The sequence below is a fragment of the Nyctereutes procyonoides genome, unplaced genomic scaffold, assembly GCF_905146905.1.
Source record: "Nyctereutes procyonoides isolate TBG_1078 unplaced genomic scaffold, NYPRO_anot_genome, whole genome shotgun sequence".
NCBI lineage: Eukaryota > Metazoa > Chordata > Mammalia > Carnivora > Canidae > Nyctereutes > Nyctereutes procyonoides.
In genome coordinates this window covers 46,225,756-46,251,122 of record NW_026575139.1, presented here as the reverse complement: position 1 = coordinate 46,251,122, position 25,367 = coordinate 46,225,756, and the positions used below count along the sequence as shown (strand labels likewise).

Sequence of the window (25,367 nt, the reverse complement as noted above, 5' to 3'; positions counted from 1 at the left end):
TGTCTCAAGTTATTTATTGTAGCATACTCAGTACTCTATAAACTATATAGGCAAGCTCACAGAGGAAAACCCTGACTAACCAGAACTCAGAAAGGTCAGGAACCAAAAGAGCTACAGGCATCTACAGCTCACTCTAATTGGATAAATCAGACTCAACCTCCTGTAAGAAGAGTCTGGTTTTCTAGTTTGAGTCCTGTGCCCTCCTACACTCTCTACATTCATATCCATTTTTATCATAATTATGTTGTAAAAACTTTTATGTTGTTTTTCTTTGTCACTATACTTTTAGTAGCAGCATGAGCCTCTCAATTTGATGCATACCTTATGATGATTTAAATCGAGCTCCTGTTGATTACACTAAGCAACTCTTCATCATTCTATACACTTTACCTGCATGGTTTTATGAATTAGTGATATGCATAATATCCAATGCTAAGTCAGTCATTCACAAGCTCAAATCAATGTTTGCTTTTTTTTTTTCTCTTTAGGCTCTGCGACTTCTTCTAGCTTTATTTATTTTTTTTATTTATTTATGACAGTCACAGAGAGAGAGAGGCAGAGACACAGGCAGAGGGAGAAGCAGGCTCCATGCACCGGGAGCCCGACGTGGGATTCGATCCCGGGTCTCCAGGATCGCACCCTGGGCCAAAGGCAGGCGCCAAACCACTGCGCCACCCAGGGATCCCTTCTTCTAGCTTTATTGAGGTGTAATTTACAAATAAAATTATAAGCTATTTAATGTGTACAATATGATGATTTGATATACATATATATTGCGAAAGGATTCCTTCCATAGAGTTAACACATCTATCACCTCACATATTTACTTTTTTCTCTCTTCAGTAAGAACATTTAAGTTCTCTCTTAGCAAATTTTAATTGTACAATACAGTGTTATCAACTATAGCCACCGTATTAGACATTAGATCACAGACTTTTCTCATCTTATAACTAAAAGTTTGTACCCTTTACCAACCTCTATTTCCTCCACCTCCCAGCCCCTGCCAACCACTTATTTTTTATGAGTTTGACTTTTTTTCAAAAAGGTCTGACATATAAGTGACACCATGCAGTATTTTTTTTCTATCTAGCTCATTTCACTTAGCATATATCTTCCAGTTTCATCCATGTCACAAACAAGATTTCCTTCTTTTTAAAGGATGAGTAATATCCCATCAAATTATATACATACATACATACATATATTTTTTTCTTTATTCATTCATTGATGGATACCTTAGGTTGTTTCCATACCTTCACTATTATAAATAATGTTGCAATGAACATGGAAATACAAATATCTTTTCCAGATAATGGTTTTGTTTCCTTTGAATATACATCCAGAAGTGGGATTGCTGGATCTCATAGTAGTTCTTTTTTTTTTTTTAAGATTTTATTTATTAATTCATGAGAGACACAGAGAGAGGCAGAGACATAGGCAGAGGGAGAAACAGGTTCCATACAGGGAGCCTGATGTGGGACTCGATGTGGGACTCGATCCTGAGACTCAATCCCAGGACTCCAGGATCACATCCTGAGCGGAAGGCAGATGCTTAACTGCTGAGCCACCCAGGCACCCCGACATAGTAGTTCTATTTTGAATTTTTTTAGGAACCTCCATTCTGTTTTCCATAATGGCTAAACCAGTTATATTCCCACTAACAGTGCAACATGGGTTTCCTCTTCTCCACATACTGGCCACTATTTATATCTAAGTTTTTTAAACCTGTGTGTGTGTGCATTTTTTAGAAGTTTATTTTTATCTAAGTAATCCATACATCCAAAATGAGTCTCCAGTTCACCACTCTGAAATAGGAGTCCGTGCTTTTCTGAAGAGCCAGGCGCCCTTAGGTTGTTTACTTTTTATTAGTTCAGTAAATTAGGTCATGTTTGGCTATATAAGGTTTTGTTTCTTCAAACGGTAACCTGAATGGCAGCTAATATTGAGGGGCCTAAACATTAGAATAGATACTACTACACTCATCCTAAATGGTATGTCTCACTCCGAAAAAATCCATTCCATGTTGCACATGACCTTTATACATTAAGCCTTCTGGAACACTAAACGACGAAGAGCATGGGCTCAGACGAAGAGGCTTTCTGCCCAGGTCTGGGAGAAAAGCTGGGTCTGAGCTTGCTTCCTCAGCATCCATCAGGCAAGAGCACCAGACAAGGCTGAGGCTGGCCGGGACTGCAGGGGCTCTGGAGAGAACATCCGAAGAGGAGGCTCCCTGCGGCAGAAGAAAGAACGACTCAGAGGTCAGAGAGAGAGAAACTAGTGCGGGCTGGAGATTGTTGCCTGCCGGGACCGCCACTCCACTCCGAGACCGCGGAACAGGCGAGGAACTTGGGTGGGGAGAGGCGGGGCCACCCTCGGAAAGGCGGGGCCTCCAGTAAGGAGCCGGACGCGAGAAGGGCAGGGGAGGGGAGGGGGCGACCAGGGGGCGGCACCTGACGCGGGTGGGAACGCCCGGGGGAGGAAAGGGAGGCGAGAGGCGGGGTCACCCCGGGGAAGAGAGGCACGGCCGGAAAGGGGAAGGGAGCGGGGCCGCCAGGGGGCGAGGCCGACAAAGTACTCACCCTGACCTCCGTCCCCATCTCGGGGTCCAGAACAGGGCTGCATCCTCCCGCCCTTTGACCCAGTCTGTTCGCCGCCGCTCACCGCAGGGGGATCACTTGTTGCTGCCAGCAGGGTTTTCATCACGTTAGGTTATTTGCATTTCACAGACGTGCGCCTGTGGGCTAACCCTGATTCTACTGTATTTAATAAGCGAACAATGCATTAACCAGAATTAGCATTTTGACAGAGTGAACGTTTACTTCTTGGCTATGCCTTACATGGAAGAAGAGCCTTTAATATGGTTAATACACAGTATCTCATTGATCCAGAAATTCATTTCTCGTGGCAGGTTTAAAAATACCAGAATTACTTACCCGGTGTCATGCAGCTGGGCCTATAAATATAAGTCAAATGTGTGTGTTTGTGGGGGAGTATTTTCTGTCATTTGAAATCATTTTGACTTTCATCTGACAGTTCTGAGGGAATACGTTAACATTTTAGAATTTAGAACTTTAGAACATCAGAGCATGGCTGTTTATTACATTGATTCTGATTTGACGTTGAATAAATCACATCCCCAAACCAGAACTTCACACATTAAAATCCTGATATTTAACACTTAGCCGCAAATATTGATTCTATCTCTTTACACCAGTGTGGCAAAAGCTTCTTGCTGCATTTAATTTATTCCTTTTTAAAGTGTTAGAATCCACTAGAATGTTTCACATTCATCAGATAACGTTTAAAAGAGTGCTTCCTTTGTTTGGGGACTCCTTAGACTTAAACTAATGTCACCTCAGACCAGAATAAAACACAAATTGACTTACTTTTTTGTGACTTTCTATTCTCAAGATTAATTATTTGCCCAGGTTAATATATGGGAACAGCCTTGCTTTTGGTAGCAAAAATACTTTAAATTGCATACAGCTTTCACTGACTAAGGTGACAGAGGATCAAGATAACATTCTTTGCTTAAATCACTCTCATCCAACAAATATTTATTGAGCACTTGCTATGTGTTAGGTGTCCTGAAGTGTTAACCATTAGTTAATATTGGGGATAAAGGTTAGTTTTGAGAATAAAAGTGTAAACAGGGAAACAATGAATCTGCTTGACATGAAACAAATAGTCTAATACATAGACTTATGTTTATTCACCTTGGACCCTGAGGAAAGGGCATAATTTCTGAGAGGAATGACTGGAAAGGTGTCTAATTTCACATGACTGTTGGCTCCAAATATGACGAATATAAAAATTCTATGGCTTTTCCTACTTGGAGGTGGTGAAAAGGATAATATCTTCCCCTAGATCTCCTCCCCTTATCATGAATCGGTGGAGTAACATTGAGGCCTCCTAAGGTTCAACCTATTTTCACTTTTATTTTGGAGGGGGAGATTTCAAGCTTTTCTCTGCGTGACTCAGACAGCTTTTTAGCATTACTTACTGAGATTTTATGATGTAATGGTTGAATATATAGTACCAGGCATACTTGCTAGGGGATACTTTATAAATACATTGTTACCACAATTCACATCATTAATACTTAAAAATATATCAGATTACACTCTGGTTTCTGTATACGATGATTTACAATCAAAGTGATTCATGATTTCCTCAGGGAGTGCTTTTAGGGCTAATGTACCCTGAAAGTATCTCTTTTTACAGAGAATACTGAGGGCACAGGCTGCCTGTGCTTGTTCAAATGAACCCTCTCACTGTACAATGACAGAACTATAATTCATTTTATGGCATAGCTCATTTCCCAAGAAGGGCTAGACCTGGCATGTGGCAGGAAAGAAGGAAAAGACAAAATCATTACACATGAGTTGCAACTTTCTCTTAATGGAGATAATTTATAATCACTATGATGTATGGATAAACTATATTGTATATTACTAAAAGGGTATAATCAAGGCAAACATACAAATACTGAGGTATGATTTATCATTATCAAAACTAATGTTAATACTCCTATGCATTAACATAATTATAATATAAACTAGAAGAGTGATTTACCCTCTAATGACAACTTTTATTAAAATAGTAAGACCCAGGGCCCTTGGGTGGCTCAGTTGGTTAAATGTCTGCCTTCAGCTCAGGTCATGATCTCAGAGTCCAGAGATGGAGTCCCATATCTGGCACCCCACTCGGTGGGGAGTCTGCTTCTCTCTCTCCCTCTGCTCTCCCCCTCAACTTGTGCTGCCCCCCCAAAGAAATAAATAAAATCTTAAAAAACACACAGAAAAATCCCCATTAAAAAAAAAAAAACATTATGCTAAGTAAAATGAGCCAGACACAAAAAGACAAATATTGTATGACTCCACCTATATGAAATATCTAGAAAAAGCAAATGCATAGAGATAGAAAGCAACTTGGGGAAATTGATCCTTGTTTTTTAGGGCATTAACCGCAAATAGGTGCTGAATTTGACAAATACCTCTTCTGCATTGATAAGTATAATTGTGCACTTTCTTCTTTAGCCTGCTAATATGATGGATTACATTGACTTTTCAAATACTGAGACAGCCTTGCATCTCTGAATAAACTCCACCTGGTCATGGTGTATGGTACATGTTTGGTGTATGATTTTAAAATATATATATATATATATAGTTGGATTTTATCTAACATTGTTTTAAGATTTTGCATCCTGGGACACCTGGGTGGCTCAGTGGTTGAGCTTCTGCCGTTGACTCAGGTCATGACCCTGGGGTCCTGGGATCGAGTCCACATTGGACTTCCTGTAGGGAGCCTGCTTCTCCCTCTGCCTATGTCTGGGTCTCTCATGAATAAGTAAATAAATAAACCTTAAAAAAAAAAAAAGAATTTGTCTTTCACTTAAGTTGTCAAATGTATGGGATCCCTGGGTGGCTCAGCAGTTTAGCACCTGCCTTTGGCCCAGGGCATGATTGAGTTCTGCGTCAGGCTCCCTGCATGAAGCCTGCTTCTCCCTCTGCCTGTGTCTCTGCCTCTCTCTCTCTCTCTCTCTCTCTCTCTCTCTCTGTCTATGATGAATAAATAAATAAATCTTTAAAAAAAAAGTTGTCGGGATCCCTGGGTGGCGCAGTGGTTTGGCGCCTGCCTTTGGCCCAGGGCGCGATCCTGGAGACCCGGGATCAAATCCCACGTCGGGCTCCCGGTGCATGGAGCCTGCTTATCCCTCTGCCTGTGTCTCTGCCTCTCTCTCTCTCTCTCTCTCTCTCTGTGTGACTATCATAAATTAAAAAAAAAAAAAAGTTGTCAAATGTATATGTGTAGAGTTGTTTGTAGCATTGTATTATTATCATTTTGTTACCTGCAGGGTCTATAGTGATATCTCATGGTTCATTTCTGATATTGGTAATTTGTGTCTTCTTTTTTTTGTCAGTCTTGCTAGAGGTTGTCACTTTTCTTTTTTTTTTAAAGCAGGCTCCACGCTGGGCTTGAACTCATGACCCTGAGGTCAAAACCTGAGTTGAGATCAAGATGCAGATGCTTAACTGATTGAGCCACCCAGGTGCCCTAAGATTGTCATTTTAATCAACGTTTCCAAGGAACCAGCTTCTTTGTTTCACTGATCTTCTCTATTATTTTTCTGTTCTCAATTTTGTTGATTTCTGCTCTTTAGTATTTCCTCCTTCTGTTGCTTTGGATTTATTTTGTTCTTTTTCTAGCTTTTTGAGATGGTAACATGGATTATTGATTTGTGACTTTCCCTCTTATTCTAAGGTATGCATTTTAGTGTTATAAATTTCCTTCTCAGCACTGTGTTAGCTGGTCCCCCAAATTTTGATATGTTACATTTTCATTTTCATTCATTTCAATGTATTTTTCTCTCCCTTGAGACTTCCTCTTTGATCATGTATTATTTGGAAGTGTGTTACTTAGTTTCCAAGCATTTAGAGATTTTCCTGTTACTTTTCTGTTATAAATTCCTAGTTTGATTCCATTGTAGTTGGAGAACATACTCAGTATGATTTCATTCTTTAACATCTGCTGAGATTTGGGATGCCTGGCTGGTTGAGTTGGAAAAACATGTGACTTTTAATCTCAGGGTCACGAGTTGAGCCCCACATGGGGTGTAGAGATTACTGAAATAAATTTAAAAACTTAAAAAAAAATTGCTGAGATTTGTTTTATGGTCCATGATCTATTTTATGATCTATTTTAGTGTATGTTCCATGGGTACTTGGTAAGAATGTGTATTCTGTATTGTTATGGGAAATATTCTTTTTTTGGAAATATTCTATAAATGCCAATTATATCCTGTTGGTTGATGCCACTGTTGAATTTTTCTATATCTTTGCTGACTTTCCAACTAGTTTGTTCTATACACTGTTGAGAGAGAGGTATTGAAATTTCCAATTATACATCTACAATCTATAATTGTAGATTTATCTATTGACCCTTCCAGTTCTATCAGTTTTTGCTTCATATATTTTTGTTGCTTGCTTATACAATTGTCTTTAATATATTTCCTCTATATACATTTAGAACCACATCAGACAATATTATAAAATTTTGATGCAATTATCAATGTAATTCAGAAAACCGAAGAAGGAAACTCTATTGCATTTACCTATATTTTTGCTTACTACATTCTTTCTTCTCTCCTGATGCTCCAAAGTTCCTTTAAAAAAATTCTTTCTGGGGCACCTGAGTGGTTCAGTGGTTGAGCGTCTGCCCTTGGCTCAGGTCCTACATCGGGCTCCCTGTGGGAAGCCTGCTGCTCCCTCTGCCTATGTCTCTGCCTCTCTGAATAAATAAATGAAATCTTTAAAAAAAAAAATTCTTTCCTTTCTGTTTAGAGAACTTCCAACTTCTGTTGGGCATTTTTTAGTCTAGGTCTTATGGTGAAATTCTCTTAGTTTTCTTTCATCTGAGAATGTCTTGATTTCCCAAAAAATATTTTACTGGATATAGGATTCTGAGTTGACAGTTTTTTTCTTTCAGCACTTAAAAAATGTTATGTTACTTACTCTTGGACTCTTTGTTTTCTGTTAAGAAATCCACTATTGTTTAAATTGTTTTTTTCCCTTGTAAGTAAGGGGCTGTTTTTCTCTGGTTGTTTTCAAGATGTTTTTGCCTTCAGTTTTTAGAAGTTTGACTATAATGTGTTTTGATGTTTGTATCCTTAGAGTACATTTATCCTATTTGGAAGTTCATTCAGCTTCTGAGCTATGTAGGTTTATGTTTTTTTGCCAAATTTGGGAAGTGGCTATCCATTACATATTAGGGGACTTTTTTAGCCCTACCTTCTCTCTCCTCTCCTGAGACTCCAGGGATATGAACATTAGAAGTTTTGTTACAGTTCCACAGGTCTCTGAGGCTCTTCTTACTGTTTGTTTTTTTTTTTTTTTTTTTTTTTTACTCTATTTTCTGTTGTTCAGATTGGGTAATTTCAACTGCTATATCTTCTAGTCCACTAACTTCTTCCTCCATCCTTGTTATTCTGCTGTTGAGCCCATCCATTGAGCTTTTTATTTTCAGTTCTAAAATTTCCATTTTGTTTTTCTTTATGTCTTCTATATATTTGCTGAGACTTCCTATTTCTTTGATGAGACTCTATTTTTTCAGTTGTTTCAAGTTCACAATTGCTCATAGAAGCAATGTTATGATGGCTGCTATAAAATCTTTGTCAGGTAATTCTAACATCTTTGTCATACTGGTGTTGGCATTTATTAATTGTCTCTTCTCATTCAGTGTGATATCTGGTATGATTAGTGAATTTTGGTTGAGATCTGAATATTTTAGACATTATAAAACTCTGGATCTTATTTAACTTTCTGTTTTAGCTGGTTTCCTCTAACACTTCTCCAACAGGAACAGTGGAGCACCAACTAATTACTACCAGGTAGGAGCAGAAGCCCAGGTTCTTTACTCAGCTTTTGTTGACACCGTAAGGGAGGCTCCTTGTTACTGCTGGGTCAGTGGGTGGGGGGAACTAGCTCCCCACTAGGCTTCATTTGGAAGGAGTAGGAATACCTCATTACAGCTCCCCACATGGTTTTCACTAATACCATACCACAAGGGATGAGGAATGTTGGGGAGAAGTGGGGTAATGGTGGGAGAAGGGGTGAGAGTTCTTACACTGAAAATAACGGACTCTTCAATAGGCCTTTTCTGACATTACCCCAGCAGAGAAGGGGAGGGATACCTCCTAATTGTCAATGGAGGTGAAAGTCTAGGCTTTCATGTGGTGTCCATTGACACCAAGTGTTTGGGTAAGGTTTGTTTCCACCTGGTAGGGATGAAAGCCCCTATTTCCTATTCCACCTAGTGAGGAGAAACTCACTCAGAGTTCAGCAAAGGTGGAGGGTCACCTGGGTGGTTCAGTCAGTTGATTTCGGCTCATGTCATGATCTTGGAGTTCTGGGATCAAACCCCATGTCAGGCTCCATGCTCAGCAGAGAGTCTGCTTGAAGATTCTCTCTCTCCCTCTCCCTCTACTTCTCTCCCTGCTTGCACACACACGGTCTCTCAAATAAATACATAAATCTTTTTTTTTTAAGATTTTATTTATTCATGAGGGACACAGAGAGCAAGAGAGGCAGAGACATAGGCAGAGGAAAAAGCAGGCTCCCTATGGGGTGCCTGATGCAGGACTCGATCCTAGGTCCTGGGATCATGCCTTGAGCGGAAGGCAGATGCTCAACCATAGAGCCACCCAGGCATCCCAATAAATAAATCTTAAAAAAAAAAAAAAAGAGTCCAGCAAGGGTGGAAATCTAAGCTACTACCCAGCCTTTGCCACCATGGGTGAATATGGGGTCACAGCTTTTTCTTTGGCTGGAGTATGGTGGTTATTTCCTGAAGTTTTCATCTTGCTAGGTTGTTCCTTTCAAAATCCTTTGGCTAAAGAGAGCATTCTTTTGTTAGGACCTTTTTTTTTTTTTTTTAAAAGATTTTATTTATTCATTCATGAGAGACTAGAGAGAGGCAGAGGCATAGGCAGAGGGAGAAGCAGGCTCCCTGTGGGGAGCCCAATGTGGGACTCCATCCCAGGACCCTGGGATCATGCCCTGAGCCGAAGGCAAATGCTCAACCACTGAGCCACCGAGGTGTCCCCCACCCCCCCTTTTTTTTAAAGATTTTATTTATTTATTCATGAGAGACAGACAGAGAGAGAGAGAGAGAGAGAGAGAGAGAGAGAGAGAGAGGCAGAGACACAAGCAGAGGGAGAAACAGGCCCCATGCAGGGAGCCCGACACAAGATTCAATCTAGGGACTCTAGGATCATGCCCTGGGCCGAAGGCAGGTGCTAAACCACTGAGCCACCCCGGTGTCCCCCACACCCTAATTCTAATGGTGGTTTTATTTTTTAACAGTAATGTAAGTATTTAATTATTATGTGTTAGGTATTAATATATCATATATAATTCTCCATAAAGCATTAAAGTCTGTGTCTTTGATACATTTACTTTGTTAAAATTTTGTTTTGCTTGCATACTACTTTATATTGTCATATTTTGTAAAGTTAGCATTTTTATTTGTAAGTAACAGTAGCCCATTGGAGCTTGCTTTAACAAAAAGAAAAGTAATTTTATATAAAGACACAAGATGTCTCATGAAACTCAAAGGTTGGTATGCAGACAGACCCCAAGAAGGGCCTGGAACTGTGGATAGAGCCTAGGAAATAATCTGTCTCTTCTCCTTTCTATACCTCTGTTTTTTATTTTCTCCCTGAAGACTAACTTCTGTCTGCCACCCAGTACTCAAAATAAAATACTCACTATTTAGTATCCTACTTAGTAGGATATGGATCCATTGGGAAAAGACACACTAACATGGCCTTCCCTCAAATATGATTTTAAATTCTCAGGAATGAGAATCTGATTAGCCAATTAAAATAATGAGTGTACCTGTGGTCCAATTGGTATGACCAGACATGTGTGTGTTGAGCAGTCACATGATGCCAGGAATCTACTCCTGTATTCCTATGGATGGAAGGTAGTTGTTTCCAGAGACATCCTAAAAGTGTCAAATATATTGGGTGACTTGTTCTACTGCTAGAATCTTTGATATACTGTTAAGATGTGTCCAGATCAAAACTGTTATTATGTCCCAGCTTAACCTTCTTACATAACCAATGTTACTGCTGGGTAAGCACATTGAATTCACGACTTATAACGTCAAAAAGATAGAATAAACAGCAGAAAGACCCATGTTTACCTTTAAAAATGAAGTCCAACATTAGAAACTACTTTATTTTTTTATAAGTATTTTTTTACAAGATTTTATTTATTTATTTATGAGAGATACACACAGAGAGAAGAGGCAGAGACACAGGCAGAGGGAAAGCAGGCTCCTCACAGGGAGCCTGATGTGGGACTCTATCCCCAGACCCCAGGATCACACCCTGAGCTGCTGAAGGCAGAGGCTCAACTGCTGAGCCACCCAGACGTCCCTAGAAACTACTTTAAAGACTTTAGAACATTTCTTTTTCAGCAATAATTAGTTTAGGAAGTCAGTACACAGGGTAGCTGATCTTTCTACCACAATGAAGAGAGCAGAGTAACTGTTGCCCTAATTCACCAGAGAGGGTCCTAGCAACACAGACTCCAATGTGTGAAATTGTAATGTTACCCTTGAAGCCAGATTTTGGCTCAGTAGGTTTATGTTTTCTATTACTGTGGACATATAATTCAGTAGGTATCTTCTAAGTTATTGGAACATTAATCTTTCCTACTTGAAATGGAAACAAGCCCATAAATTTTGCCCAACTAAGCCAGTGTTAAACTGGTTATAGTGTAATATTTACCTAGGGTTTTACAACTATTTCCACACTTATAAATCTTGGACACTGTGCTCAAAAATTGTATTTTGGAGTAGGACCTACTACATAATTGTATACTGACGGTCCAAAGGTACTCAACAGCAAAAGCTGCTCCCTTGTTTGTTCTTGGTACACATGCTACATGTACATAAAGCAAAGTAAAAAAAGGTTATGGAGGAAGAAATCTCACATAAATCTACCTGGTTATGCTCTTCTATGGAATCTTTCCTTTCCAACCCCAAGCTAGGTTTTGGATTAGGTTAAGGTATCAGTTTACAAGATTGCCAAGCTCTATTTTTCAATACAATTATCTCCTTTTTTCCTTTAATCCTTCCTTTTTTTCTCTCTTCCCATCTTGCTGCTGCTTCTTTCCCACTCACTTTTAAATTTATTCTTTTATTCTCTGTCTTTGAAGCAACACTGTGTGGCATTTATAATCATTTTATTTATTCAGTTTCTAATCCATAATCATTTTTAAATTTACTGGCTTACTACCTTTTCTTGAGATTTGGAAGATTAATTCTTTTCTCTGGGTTCTGTAACATGGGAAGTTCTTTTTTTTTTTTTTTTTTTTTACATGGAAAGTTCTTTTACCTTGCTTTTACCATCAACTTGGCCATTAGAAGGATCTCCTTGGGAAGCGAATTCCCTACCAGTGAGTCAGGAAGTAGGCAGATCAAATACAGAATACTACGCGAGAGGGCAAAAGAAAAGTAATATAAAGAGCTAAGACTGCATAATGTTTTAAATAAGTAAATCTTTTTGTTTAGTGCCATTATGACTCATTCATCAATCAGAAGTCAGTATTGTGTTTACATGCCATTTCCTTCATATATCTCTAACCACAGGAGGAAACAAAACAGAAACAAAACAAGATAAAGCAAAAAACAGAACCTATAAATTAAGAGATTTAAAGCTGGAATGACTATACAGACAGAACAAGGTTAATTTTAGCCCTCCATTTTTTGGTGTCCCTTGAATATCTTCCTGAAGAGCACACTATCCACACCAACACACAGCTATGTAATAACAACATATCTGAGCAACTGACAGCACAGAGCCCGACAACTCTTACTGTAAACATTACACACAAATTGTTGTTTTATTACTTAATTACAAAGCTTGCAGGATTCAGTTAATTAAGCAGTCTTAATGCTTTAGCTTCTCTGTTCTTAAAAAACAAAATTCTTTTTCAGAAAATCAATATTGCAGTCTTGTCAGTTTAGAGAGAATAATCTTGTTTTAGCTTAAAAATACTTTTCTGATGTTAAAAACCAAATTTCTGACATTATATGCTTCTTTTTAAACAGCAATTGTTATGGTTACCACCAGGATATGAAATGTTTCCCATTCCAACAATTATAGTGATTCAAATGGTTTATATAAAAATGATACATCTGCGGATCCCTGGGTGGCTCAGCGGTTTAGCGCCTGCCTTTGGCCCAGGGCGTGATCCTGGAGACCCAGGATCCAGTCCTGCATTGCGCTGCCTGCATGGAGCCTGCTTCTCTCTCTGCCTGTGTCTCTGCCTCTCTCTCTGTGTGTGTCTCTCATGAATAAATAAATGAAATCTTTTAAAAAAAAAAGATACATCTGGGACAACTGGGTGGCTCAGCAGTTGAGTGTCTGCCTTTAGGCGAGGGTGTGATCCCAGAGCCCCAGAATCGAGTCTCGCATTGTGCTCCTTGCATGGAGCGCACGTTCTCCTTTCTCTGCCTGTGTCTCTGCCTTTCTCTCTCTCTGTCTCTCATGAATGAATAAATAAATAAAATATTAAAAAAAATAAAAATGATACATCCATGTAATTTCATGAGAAGGAACGTAATTTTAAAAGGTTGGAAATGATTCTAGAATTCTACTTGTCTGACTCCATTTCCAAATGACCACCTAATGGGAAAATTACTAACATAATCAGATCTCCAGTTTGCACAATGTTGGTTAAAGACTTTATTTTGCATTTTTTAAATTAAAATGTGTACCATTCAGGGTTCTTATTTACAATCAAACTGACCATGGTTAGCTTGGACTGAAAATAATTTTAGTGGAAGTAAATATGAGACCTATAGGATTAGCAGGAAGGCTGCGGAGACGGGAGAAAAGGTACTGTTGGGACTATGCCACAGAACAGTTTGTTGGTACTTTTACTATAACATTTGTTGCCATTGGCACTTTTGCCACTAGATAGGCTGTCACCATCCTGTTGGACTCAGTCACTTTGGGTACTTGTCCTGGTAACTCTGTAATTTTGAATCTCTCAAAATTCAAAGCCTGTAGTAGGACATTGATGAATTAATTGGTTGAGCCCAGTTCACTTACCTAAATCTTAGCTACTGGGGAAATAGGAAAAGGAATATGTCTATTTGCCCACCTTCATCTTTCCTTCTACCTACTTTGGGATTACATCAGATAGGAGAGGTATTTGCATACTGGGCAGCTATATGGCAAGTATCCACAGACAAGTTTTAATCTAGAGCTTACAAGTCTGATCATGCTATAGTTGCCAAGTATTCCATCTTATTCTTTTCATTGAATGGCACTGACTAGTGGATAGTGGTTCTATTAATAATTCAATAAACTTAGATATAATTATAGTATGTTTTTAAAATACTTTTTTACAAGAATCTCAGAAAGATTTATGCCTTTGTCTGACAGGTCTATTGTCTTGGTAAGTTATACCAGTGATTAAGGTATTATTGCACTAAACTATGCAAGAAATTGTGTGTGGGGGTATGTATCTTGGGGAAGAGAATAATAAATTTAGTAGAGTTCAGAATTCATAGACTTTTTAACATGAAGGGAAGTTAGCAATTAGTTCAGTGGTTCTTAATTTTAGCTACATTAGAATCATTCAGGGAGGCCTTAAAAAAATACTGGTGGGTAGAACTTCTACCCTAGATGTTTTGACTTAATTGATCTGGGTTGGGGCCCAAGCATTTATGTGGTTTTAAAATGCCCCAGGTGATTTTAATGTGTAGCCAGGGCTGAACACCATTATCTAGTCATTTACTGAGTTCACACAATCATTTGTTACAATGGAGAAAAAAACAACAAATTGGATTTTTAAAAAAATCTTAATTTGAATCTCTTTTGTACCGTTTTATTGATCTTAAGAAAGTAGCTTATCCTCTCAGTGTCTCAATTCTTTGAATCGTAAAGAATACTATATACTGCCCTAGTCAATAAAAAGAGATTTCTCCAGGGATGCCTGGGTGGGTGGCTCAGTGGTTGTATCTGCCTCTGGCTCAGGGCCTGATCCCAGGTCCCGGGATTGAGTCCCTCATTGGGCTCTCCACGGGGAGCCTGCTTCTCCCTCTGCCTATGTCTCTGCCTCTCTCTGTGTCTCTCATGAATGAATAAATAAAATCTTTAAAAAAGAGAGATTTCTCCATTGCAGGAATAGAAAAAATGATCACTGAGGATGAATAACTTACCCAAACCTAATCACAAAATGTTGGGAGTAATTAAGGATGTCATTTAGCTTTTTATACTCACTTGTGCCACTAGACCATGTTGCCTCTGTTTATGTTTATGGTCCGAAACCCTATTAAACAATTTGCCAAAATGTCAACTATAATTCAGTTTGTTTTTAGTTTTAACATTCCCACTTTTAATATTGCTAAAAATGAAGTCTTCATTCTCAGGCATAACTAAGGTAATTATTAAGGTCTTGATTGGGATATGACTTTCTTTTTTATGGTTAAACAGACGATCTAGAAAGTGGTTCCTTATCTGACACAGAAAGAGGACAAGGGAGTGAATGATTAATTTGGTTCATGGTGTCCCTTTAAATATTTTTAAATATTGGAATTCATTAAAGTTACCAAGAATATTTACAAATTAAAATTATGTTTTCATTGTCTTAATTTGATTTTTTAAGTTTATTTTTGAGTCTTCATCTTCACTGTATTATCATCAAAAAATATTTGCTACTTTACTACATGCCCTATGGTGTGCTAGGGACTAAGATTCAAAAATGAACATGAAAACTTTCTTAGAGAGCTTATAAACAAATAGGTATAATACCAGGGGAGGGCTAATTCTCCCACCTCAGTGTTTCAGTTGGAAAAGATTAGAAAATTTTCTAACGATACACTTTATAATAGTTTCTTATTTGCTTTTTATTTCTACTGCTAATAGGTTTCCTGGGGCTCCAGGCTTCTTTCAACTAGATAGAGCTCCATGCTGGCTAAGTAGACTAAGGGCTCAAAATGAAGCCATAAACAAGGGATGGTACCTTCCTTAAACAGGTATATAGATTGACCACCCTTCTTCCCACATGGTCAGAATTGTACTTAGTGGGGCGCCTGGGTGGCTCAGTTGGTTAAGCATCTACCTTCGGCTTGGGAGATGATCTTAGGGTCCTGGGATGAGTCCACCAGGCTCTCTGGTCAGTGGGGAGCCTGCTTCTCTGCCTCTGTTGCTCCCTCTGTGTTCTCTCGCTCACTCTCTCTCAAATAGTCTTAAAAAAAAAAAAAAGAATTGTCCTTAGCACAGCATGGGATAAAAAGAAATATATGACATAGTCATACAGAATGAATAAGAGCTTTAGGAATTTAGAAATAGGGGTAAACAGAATGAGGTGCTATTGTTAAAGACTTGTTCATTTCATTTTAAGAGCAAAAAGCTAAGCCATTTTTTTAGAATATTTTATTTATTTATTCGTGAGAGATACACAGAGAGAGAGGCAGAGACACAGGCAGAGGGAGAAGCAGGCTCCATGCTGGGAACTGGATGTGGGAATCCATTCCGGAACTTCAGGATCAGGCCCTGGGCTGAAGGCGGCGCTAAACCTCTGAGCCACCAGGGCTGCATCTAAGCCTTTTTTTTTTTTTTTTAAGATTTTTTATTTATTTATACATTATATATATATATATATATATATATATATATATATATATATATATATATATATATAGAGAGAGAGAGAGAGAGAGAGAGAGAGAGAGAGACAGGCAGAGGGAGAAGCAGGCTTCATGCAGGGAGCCTGATGTGGGACTCGATCCCAGGTCCCCAGGATCCCACCCTGGGCCAAAGGCAGCACTAAACCGCTGAGCCACCGGGGCTGCCCTAAGCCATTTTTTAAAGTAAATATTTTTCTTATAACATAGAATTTCAGTCAGGAATATCAGAGATATATGTGGCTGTTCAGCAGATTGGAAATTATGGTGTTTTCTAAAAGGGAACCTGTTTTCTACGTTGGAGAAATCTTTTCATTTATGGGCTTTAAGTTAAAAAAACAGAGATTTTTAATATAATTTTTATATAGTTTTGGAGCTTTCATTTGTGTTTGAAACATAAAAGAGTGAAACAGGGTACACTGAGAAATATAGTATTTTGTTTCATAAATGCAAAATTTAGTTTATCTGTAAAATATTTCACATAATGGAAATATTTTTAAATTTATCAATTTTGAATGAACTTTCAAGAAATAAAAAAAATGATCAGTGGTATGATTTAGTAGTTGCCTAAACTGTTACTTTTTACAGATATTTTGGTTTTATTGAAATTCACTTACTTCTCAACTGCTATGACTATATACAAAGTTAAATTTTTTCACTATCTGTATTTTAAGTTTCTGGCAATTATTTTGTTTTATGATTACTTAAAATAATTTATTGTATGATGAACCACTCTAGATATCCAATATTCTAACCCTCAGACAAAATTAGTATGTCCCTTTCCTTTTCCGTTTGGTCTTATTTGTAGTATAAGTGGCATTCATTCATTCAAATAATGATGTAACTTACATTGACAAGTCTCTGCTTCTATGAAGCCTGCATTCTGGTGGTATATAAACAGAGGATGGCTTTCAAAAATAAACTTTTTAGACCTAACACAGTATCAGTGCCAGGTAAACGCTGTTAGGTGCTTCCAGCTGCTTCTGTTTTTCATTATATTATTCCTTCCACTGAAAAATAAATCCAAGCCCAGCAGATCAATCTCTATCTACTTGGAAAAACTGGAATCTGCTCTGAGAAAAGTATTAGGTTGGAATGCAACAAAATATAATACCTCTATATGCCACATATAAAAAAAATTCCTACCTCAAATACAATAATAAGTACTATTGCACTTTATAAACCACTTTGAGATCCCAAACCACTGTGTGAGGTAGTCAGGGAGATACCATCATTAGGGGGCTAAGAGGAGGAGCTGCATATTTATGATCTAATCTCAGCTCTGTGACCCTCAAAAAGCACCTTAACCTCTCTATTGATACGTAAAATGTTAATGCTCAAAATTACTTCATATGATTGCTGTGAGGATAGGATTAAAAATAGAGTTAAAATATTTAGTACAGTGTTTGCCATTACAAACAACAAATGGTGACTATTTTTTTTATGAGTGATATTATCCTTCGTCTGATTTTACAGATAAAGAAAATGAAGTTTAGGAAGGTTGAGGCCTAAGGATTCACAGCCATAAAACGGACAGGCAACACTTTGAACCCTAAACTTCTCACTCCAAAATCCTTCCTTCAGTTTTATGACAGTGAAAAGTAAGATGGATCAAGGCAGATGGAAAGTAAAATTGGATCAGTCAGAATATTAACAACTCTAGTAAGTTTATTTCAGCTGAAGCTTATAAGGTTATCACCTGACCCATCTACCATTATCAAATATTCTTATATTATGAAACAAGTATGTTATCATATGCTTCTATAGCATCTTCCTTAAAAAATAACAAACCCTATTTCCTGTTTTTCCTCCCCTTGGTTCCTTTATTTTAGGCTTCGCCTTACTTTAAGTCTAACTTGATCTCTAACTATTTGCTACAAAAAAGTTTCCGAAAGTCTTCCACAAACATTTTGTTATTTACTCTGAAACGGAGTACACAGAGCAAGGTCGGCATTACACTCGGTTTACACATGAGATAACAAACTTAGCAAGGTTAAATGCCTTAGATCCAGGTCACAAAAGTAGTCAGGCTTTCTGACTCTAAACCCTATGCTAAGATTATTATCGCTGGGATTTTTAAAAAATATTTATTTATTATTTATTTATTTATTATTTATTTGTGGGGGGGGGCGGGGGGACAGAGACCCAGGCAGAGGGAGAAGCAGGCTCCACGCAGGGAGCGCAGTGCGGGACTCGATCCCGGGTCTCCAGGATCACGCCCGGGGCTGAAGGCAGGCGCTAAACCGCTGAGCCGCCCAGGGATCCCCTCGTCTAGGATTCTTAAAGAAAAGCTAGGTGGTTAAGTTACTGCTCAACACACTAACTTAAGTATGAAAAGTTATCACCTTAAAAAGTCGAAAACGCAGCAAGGGACTGGAACTCTGGTTAACACTGTCATTTTTAAGTAACAGGGTCTGGTCCCGAAGAGACGTGTAAAGATAGGGCTCGAACACCGAAAAGCAGGGTTTCCTGGCAAACCCAAGCCTGGTAAAAGCGCCGCACTGCTTGGCCGACTCCACACAAAACTCGGGCCTCCCACGTGTCTTTCAGGAAATGCCCAGAACACGAGGGATAAGGGAGGCCAAGGAGGGGCTGGGAGAGGTACACACAGCATACAGGGCTTTCCCGGGTGACCGAGGACGCGCGGAGGAAGGGAGCTCGCTGCTGAGCACCTGGCGCGCACCGACGTCCGGAAGCAGCCGGGCCCCGCCCTCGGGAGCCCCCCAGTGGATCTGCTGCTCTGGTTCGAGAGGGCTGGGGGAGGCGAGAGCGCGCCACAGGGACGCAGAAAGTACGCGTAGAGCGACAGGCGGGCACCGGTCAGAGTCCGAGTTTCGCGGGTCTAGGGCCTGACCGCAGCCGTGAGGCCTCCAGGCCGCCGTAGCCCCGCCCCCTCGCGCGTGGCGCCCATGACGCGGGGCGCGCGGGCCGCGCTCCTTACAGAGCTCGCTCTCAACGAACGGTCGGCCTTGCTGCGCCTGCGTGATCGGGAGGGGAAGTGAGGCGGTTTCTTCGGCGCCTTTTCCGGCGGCGGCGGCGGCAGCGGCAGAGCTGGGAGGAGGAGGTGGAGGCCAGAGGGAGCCCGCGCTCAGGGCGGCGGCTTGAGGTAACCTCCTGAACTGAGCTGGAAAGACGAGTCACCTGGGCCTCCGCTCCCTTCTGGCGGGCCGGCAGTAACTCCCTTCTTCCTCTCTGTGTCTCTGCAGGCGGCGCACCGAATTCCGGCGAGGACCAATGACCTGACGAGGCGCCGGAGCCGCGCTGACTCTCGGGTGGCCTGGGTCGGTGGTGAGCCCGGTGCTCGTGGACCGGCGGGTGGGCCGGAGGGCTTCGACCTCCCGCGGCGGAGTGAAGAGAAGGCGGAGGAGCGGGAGCCGCGGCGGCGCTAGCGCGGCGCTTGCGGGGGGAAGGGCAGTTCCGGGCCGGGCCGCGCCTCAGCAGGGCGGCGGCTCTCCCGGCGCAGACTCAGGGCCCCGGCGGCAGCGGCGTCTGGAGGAATCAAGTTGTGCGGTCGGTGATGCCCGAGTGAGTGGCGAGCCTGGGCCTCTGCCCCGAGGAGGCAACTCCCACGCAGGCCGCACGGGCGCCCTCGCGGCTGGGAGGCTTCGTTTCGGTTTCGCGGCGGCTGCGGCGTAGTTGGCTGAGGGGACCCGGGACACCTGAATGCCCCCGGCCCCGGCTCCTCCGACGCGATGGGGAAGGTGCTATCCAAGATCTTCGGGAACAAGGAAATGCGGATCCTCATGTTGGGCCTGGACGCGGCCGGCAAGACAACAATCCTGTACAAGTTGAAGCTGGGCCAGTCGGTGACCACCATTCCCACAGTGGGTTTCAACGTGGAGACGGTGACTTACAAAAACGTCAAGTTCAACGTATGGGATGTGGGCGGCCAGGACAAGATCCGGCCGCTCTGGCGGCATTACTACACCGGGACCCAGGGTCTGATCTTCGTAGTGGACTGCGCCGACCGCGACCGCATCGACGAGGCCCGCCAGGAGCTGCACCGCATTATCAATGACCGGGAGATGAGGGACGCCATAATCCTCATCTTCGCCAACAAACAGGACCTGCCTGATGCCATGAAACCCCACGAGATCCAGGAGAAACTGGGCCTGACCCGGATTCGGGACAGGAACTGGTATGTGCAGCCCTCCTGTGCCACCTCAGGGGATGGACTCTATGAGGGGCTCACATGGTTAACCTCTAACTACAAATCCTAATGAGCATTCTCCACCTATCCCCCGGAAGGAGAGAAATCAGAAACCCATTCATAGGATTATCGCCACCATCACCTCTTTCAATTGCCACTTTCTCTTCTTTTGAATTTGAACTCTGGAGTTACTGTTCTACGGTTGGGGGGGGGGTGGGGGCGTTTAGGGGTTTCCTTTTTTGTTTCTCTTTCTCCCCCCCCCCTTTTTTTTTTGCTTTGCATTAGGATGCTCCGATCTGACATTTGACATGACCACAAAGTGCTAGATGCTCTTACTGACTTCCAGCAAATGGGATGGGGGAAATATAGCAGTTTTTGGTAAAGTCCTTTATAATAATGGTTTGATTTTTTTATTTCGAGAGAATCTTTTTTGCAATGTATGCTTTTTTCCTTTTTGCCCAGTTTCCTTATCACTTGCTGTAGATGGCTTATTTTGCATTCATGCAGACTATGTTGCAAGTCTGTTTCATCTAGTAAACTGAAAATTATTGCTTAATCAAACTGCCGTTTGTCTTTTATATTTAAGGCCTTTACTCCTCCCTTATGAGTTTTACCTTTAACTTAGTGATTTCAAATGTGACCTTTTATATCTAAGACCAGTATAGTAAACTTAGCCTACAGTGGCAAATAATGAGTAATATCATTGTAATATGTTCCAGTTGCACATCAGTATGTTAAACAGGTAATGTAAGAAGTTCTTTGAAATGTCAGCTATTAAGTTCTGAAATATACATCATGCATGAGTAGGGCTAAAACGCAAGTTCCTTATTACATAGCTAACTTACACTGCATAAAAAGATGAAAGTGTAACCCGTCAACAGATTTTTTTTTCACTGCAAAAGTTAGCAACTTTGCTGTGTTTCCCTCTTTTTTAACTTTAAAAGTAGACTTTTTCCAGAAAATGGAGCAATAATGGTGTAGGCCACACACAGATGAGATATCTGTAGATATTTTAAGTGACTTTGGGGCAAAACTGGAATATATACTTTTACCACATTTCAAATGTCTAAGACCAATAGTTTAAAAATTACTAGAATGTTTACTTTGTTCATTAATAAAAGCATTTAACAATTCAAATTATACACATTTTCTACCTAGTTGAAAGAATACACATTCCTGTTTTCACATTAGAGCAACTGATTAAGCTGAAGATAGAAGTTTTTTATAATTGAGTGATCCACATCTCCATTAATTAGAACACTGGAAAAGATGTTTTATAAAAAAGGTATTTAATTCTGTTTGATTGTAGGATTAACTCATACAAATAGATCTCCTGTTGGTTCATTAATACACTATCTCCTTTAAGGAAGGAAATGTGATGAATGAATGATGTGTAGACTTGAGAAATGACAATTAAAGGGGAAGTAGGATGAAGAAAGAACCTACAGATGACAATGAATGTAAACTTATTTTTCTTCAAGGGTAAGCAGTGTGCTCACTGGTGATATCCAGATCCTAGCAAGATTACTTGCTTAGCTTGTTAGGACCCGTAACTAGCTTATTGAGACCACTATGATGATACCTTGAACCAAATGTTAATGCTTGATACAGAATTGTGAGCAGCATCTGGTTCTCATATAGCCTTAAGGATTAATTTTAGAGATCCTCAAGGAATTAAACGTAGGGAATTTAAGAAATGTAGACTGCAAAGGCAGTATACAGGAAAAGGTGGAGTGGGTTTTGTTCAGGAGGGTGTCTGAAAACTAAAATGGAGCGGGATATCATGGTACATAGTTGGACAGTATTGGTCCTTCGTGCTTTGGCCATATTGTATAATGGAGCTTTTACCAAAGATGTATGAGAAGCATACGGTATAAAAAGTTAACTATTGAAAGTAAAACTCTGACACATTTTACTTAAAGCAGATGAGAAAAGGTGCTATGTTGTAGGCTCCTGATGGTGCAGAGGGATTTTTTAATACAAAATGCAACTAAGGTATAGAGTTCTCAGTTTTGCTTTAGAAGTATTTCTAGAAATGAAGCTGACAGACACATCCGAGAACGTTTTAGTTGCTTTTAAATTTCCCAAAGCTCCACCATAAATTTAATTCTTAGTGATTTAAATGATTGCATTTTAAGGTACATAAACATGGGTTATACAAATATCAATGCTATAGTAACATCTTTAGACAAGACAAGCACAAAGGTATAAATGCCTAAACTGGAGGAAACTTGAAACCCTCATCTTAATTCCTAAATGTAGTATTTCTAACTTGTGACAGATTGATAGGCAGCCATTTTTTTTGTGTTTTAAAATAACTGGGAGCATAGTTAAAATTTTATACATCAAGTGATTGCTATTGAATGTTGCAGGTGAGGTGTGGTTATTTTTAGTTTATTTGAAGTGTCTAACTGAAGGGGGGTGGGGGGGAGCAAATATTTGAAATTTGGAAAACCCGAAACTTTTGGTAAGAATTTGTAATATTCATTTACATTTTCTTTAAGGATATACAAGGTTGGTAATTGATGTAGTTAAATTGAACCATAACCATTGGTGGTCATGGGGCAGGTAATTGTAGCCTGCAGAAAAAGTTATAATCTAGGAATTTAAAAAATAAGATCCTGAAGTTTTTGTTTAATTGCATCAATTTCTGTGTTTATGTGAATTTATAAACTGCAGTAAGTTTTGAATGAGGTTAATCTTGTCTAATATAAGTAAATGAGTCTGTAGACTTGTGATCTCCCCAAACTAAAAAAGTACAGTACTTGGAATTGTGTTCTTTATGGTTGTAGTGTTGGTAAAGCACTAATATGCAGAAAATAAAGGAATTACACAGTGCAGTTTCTCACGTTATGTTACTCGTTTGGACTAGATTAAGTGGGACATGTGTGTTGGGCCGTTATTCTCCAGGGATGTATGGTATAAAGTGACTCGATTTGGGAGTCACCAAGCTTTTATAAGAACAAAAAAGAATTTGGTTCTTACAGTCCTGGGTGTATAAGAAGTCTTTGTACTGATTTAGTTCCACCAAGCTTAATCTGATTTTATGATAACTTAGGACACAAAAGCAGTTGAAAATAATTTTTAAAAACTATGGTTCTAAATAGTTTCTATCATACCATTTTTCCAAAATCACAAACCTTACTGTTTTTAGGAATAGAATTTTGTCTCTAAAGAATTGGCCCATAGAGTTGTCTTAACCCTTGACAATTGACTTGGCAATTTTAAAGTTTGTCTTCTAAAAGCCAGTTGCTTGTCTCATAAGAATGACAGAATTGTAGCTACTTAGAAAACAAAATAGTTGAAGAATACTTTGTTGGATAAAAGGGTTTTTTTAAAAAACATGTTCCCTTTTTGATAAGCATTCCCCCTTGAATCAGCAATTTTTGCAACTTGATTTTAGAATGTCTTAGTGTGTTCTCTAATAGGATTTAACCCCCACATTGATGTTCATATATTTAGTACCGTGATTTACTAATGGCAATCAAGTACCAATTTATCAGTGATAGGAGAAGATATTTTACTCTTTAGTGGGTTTTTATGTTTTTCATATGTTTATAAATACAGTAGTTATAATTTGAATGGTGGTGGAGCTTCCTAAATTCCCAGTTATATACCTTCCCAAGTATATGTCAGGGTGTGGTAAGGTAAATACTGTCTCTTATAGGTAAAAATCGTAAAACATACATAGCAGTTAAAAAACTTTTAAGTCTGACTAATCACTGAGCAGGAAGTATTTGGAGCAGAACATTTGATAGAATATAGCTTCTTGTTTATACTGAATGGTAGACAAAGTAGGAAAGATCACAATATTAGGAAGTTTATAAAAAGGAATGGTGGGACATGGAACTGCAGAAGAAGTAAAGTAACTTTTCCCTGATTTGCTAAACTTTTAAAGTTGCCAAACTAGATTAGTGAGTTTCATAGACAAGGAATACATACAAGTGAGATCAAAGAGGTGGAGCAAGTCTGTAGAGAGGTTTAGGAATGGCAATTGAAATTTGTTATTAAATAAGCTAAAGTAATAATAACCTTCCTGGGAATTAGTCTAAGAAAAACCACTTTGTGGGACAGTAAGAAAATGCTTTAATTTTGAACATTTTTTTTCTCTTTAAAATGTTTTATGACTACTTGAAACAATTTTAAAAGGAAAGTATTTGTCAGCCTTGTCCTTAAATACTTTACCACTTGTTACATTATTTCATTTGGATATATAGCTCTTCCATAGTGTTTGTTTTATAACTGCAAGAATAGATTTATTTATTGAGAGCCTAAAGATACACCTTGCACTATTCTAGGTATAGGTGATCCATCAGTGAAGAAAAAAAGGTCTGCCTTCATGGAATTTATGCTGGTGGGGATGGGGGGGGGGAAGAGAATGACAAAAATCAGATGATGAATAAAGATATGTTAGGTGATGTACTATATTACATACTATGTTATATATATATGGGGACAGGTAGGAATATCTTGAGAGGACTTACTGAGAAAGTGACATTTGAGCAAATACTTGAAAAATATCAGTGGAAGTGACATAGGAACAACTATATATATATTATATATATATATAATATATATATATATAGTGTAAAGCAGGGGTGGGGCAGGTGGCCTAGGGCAAATCTGGCTATGACTTGTTCTTATAAGGAATGAGCTAAGAATGGTGTTTACAGTTTTTAAAGACTATGAAAATACAAATGTGATTATGTGACAGAGTATTTAGCCTGGAAAACCTAAAATATTTACTATCTGGCCCTTTATGAGAAACATTTGCTGACCCCAAATCTAAGGCACAGTTGCTAAAATATTACCAAAATATATAGGAAATCCAACAAACCAAAGTAAAGTCCTTGGTTAATAAATGTTTTATCAAAACTTTAGGTAGTGGCTCATACAATTTACCACATTTGAACATTTAGTGATCCTTGAGACTTGTTATTGAGTAGTTTAACCTGGATTTTTTTTCCTCCTAAATATGTTTAAATGTGTGAAGTCAGTAGTTTTT

The 25,367-nt window shown here is 39.4% G+C and overlaps 1 protein-coding gene and 1 long non-coding RNA gene across 2 annotated transcripts; one reads left to right on the top strand and one right to left on the bottom strand.

Moving 5' to 3' along the window:
* Positions 1–1,321: 1,321 nt before the first annotated feature.
* Positions 1,322–18,645, bottom strand: LOC129496183 (uncharacterized). The gene is made up of 3 exons (XR_008661679.1): positions 18,558–18,645; positions 2,580–2,681; positions 1,322–2,230 (listed from the first exon to the last, which is right to left on the bottom strand). It is a non-coding gene; the product is annotated as an uncharacterized LOC129496183 (long non-coding RNA).
* Positions 18,646–19,166: 521 nt separating this feature from the next.
* ARF6 (ADP ribosylation factor 6) lies at positions 19,167–23,202 on the top strand. The gene is made up of 2 exons (XM_055304232.1): positions 19,167–19,318; positions 19,419–23,202. The coding sequence occupies exon 2, from the start codon at positions 19,905–19,907 to the stop codon at positions 20,430–20,432; it is 528 nt and encodes a 175-aa protein (XP_055160207.1). The 5' UTR covers positions 19,167–19,318; positions 19,419–19,904; the 3' UTR covers positions 20,433–23,202.
* Positions 23,203–25,367: the final 2,165 nt, after the last annotated feature.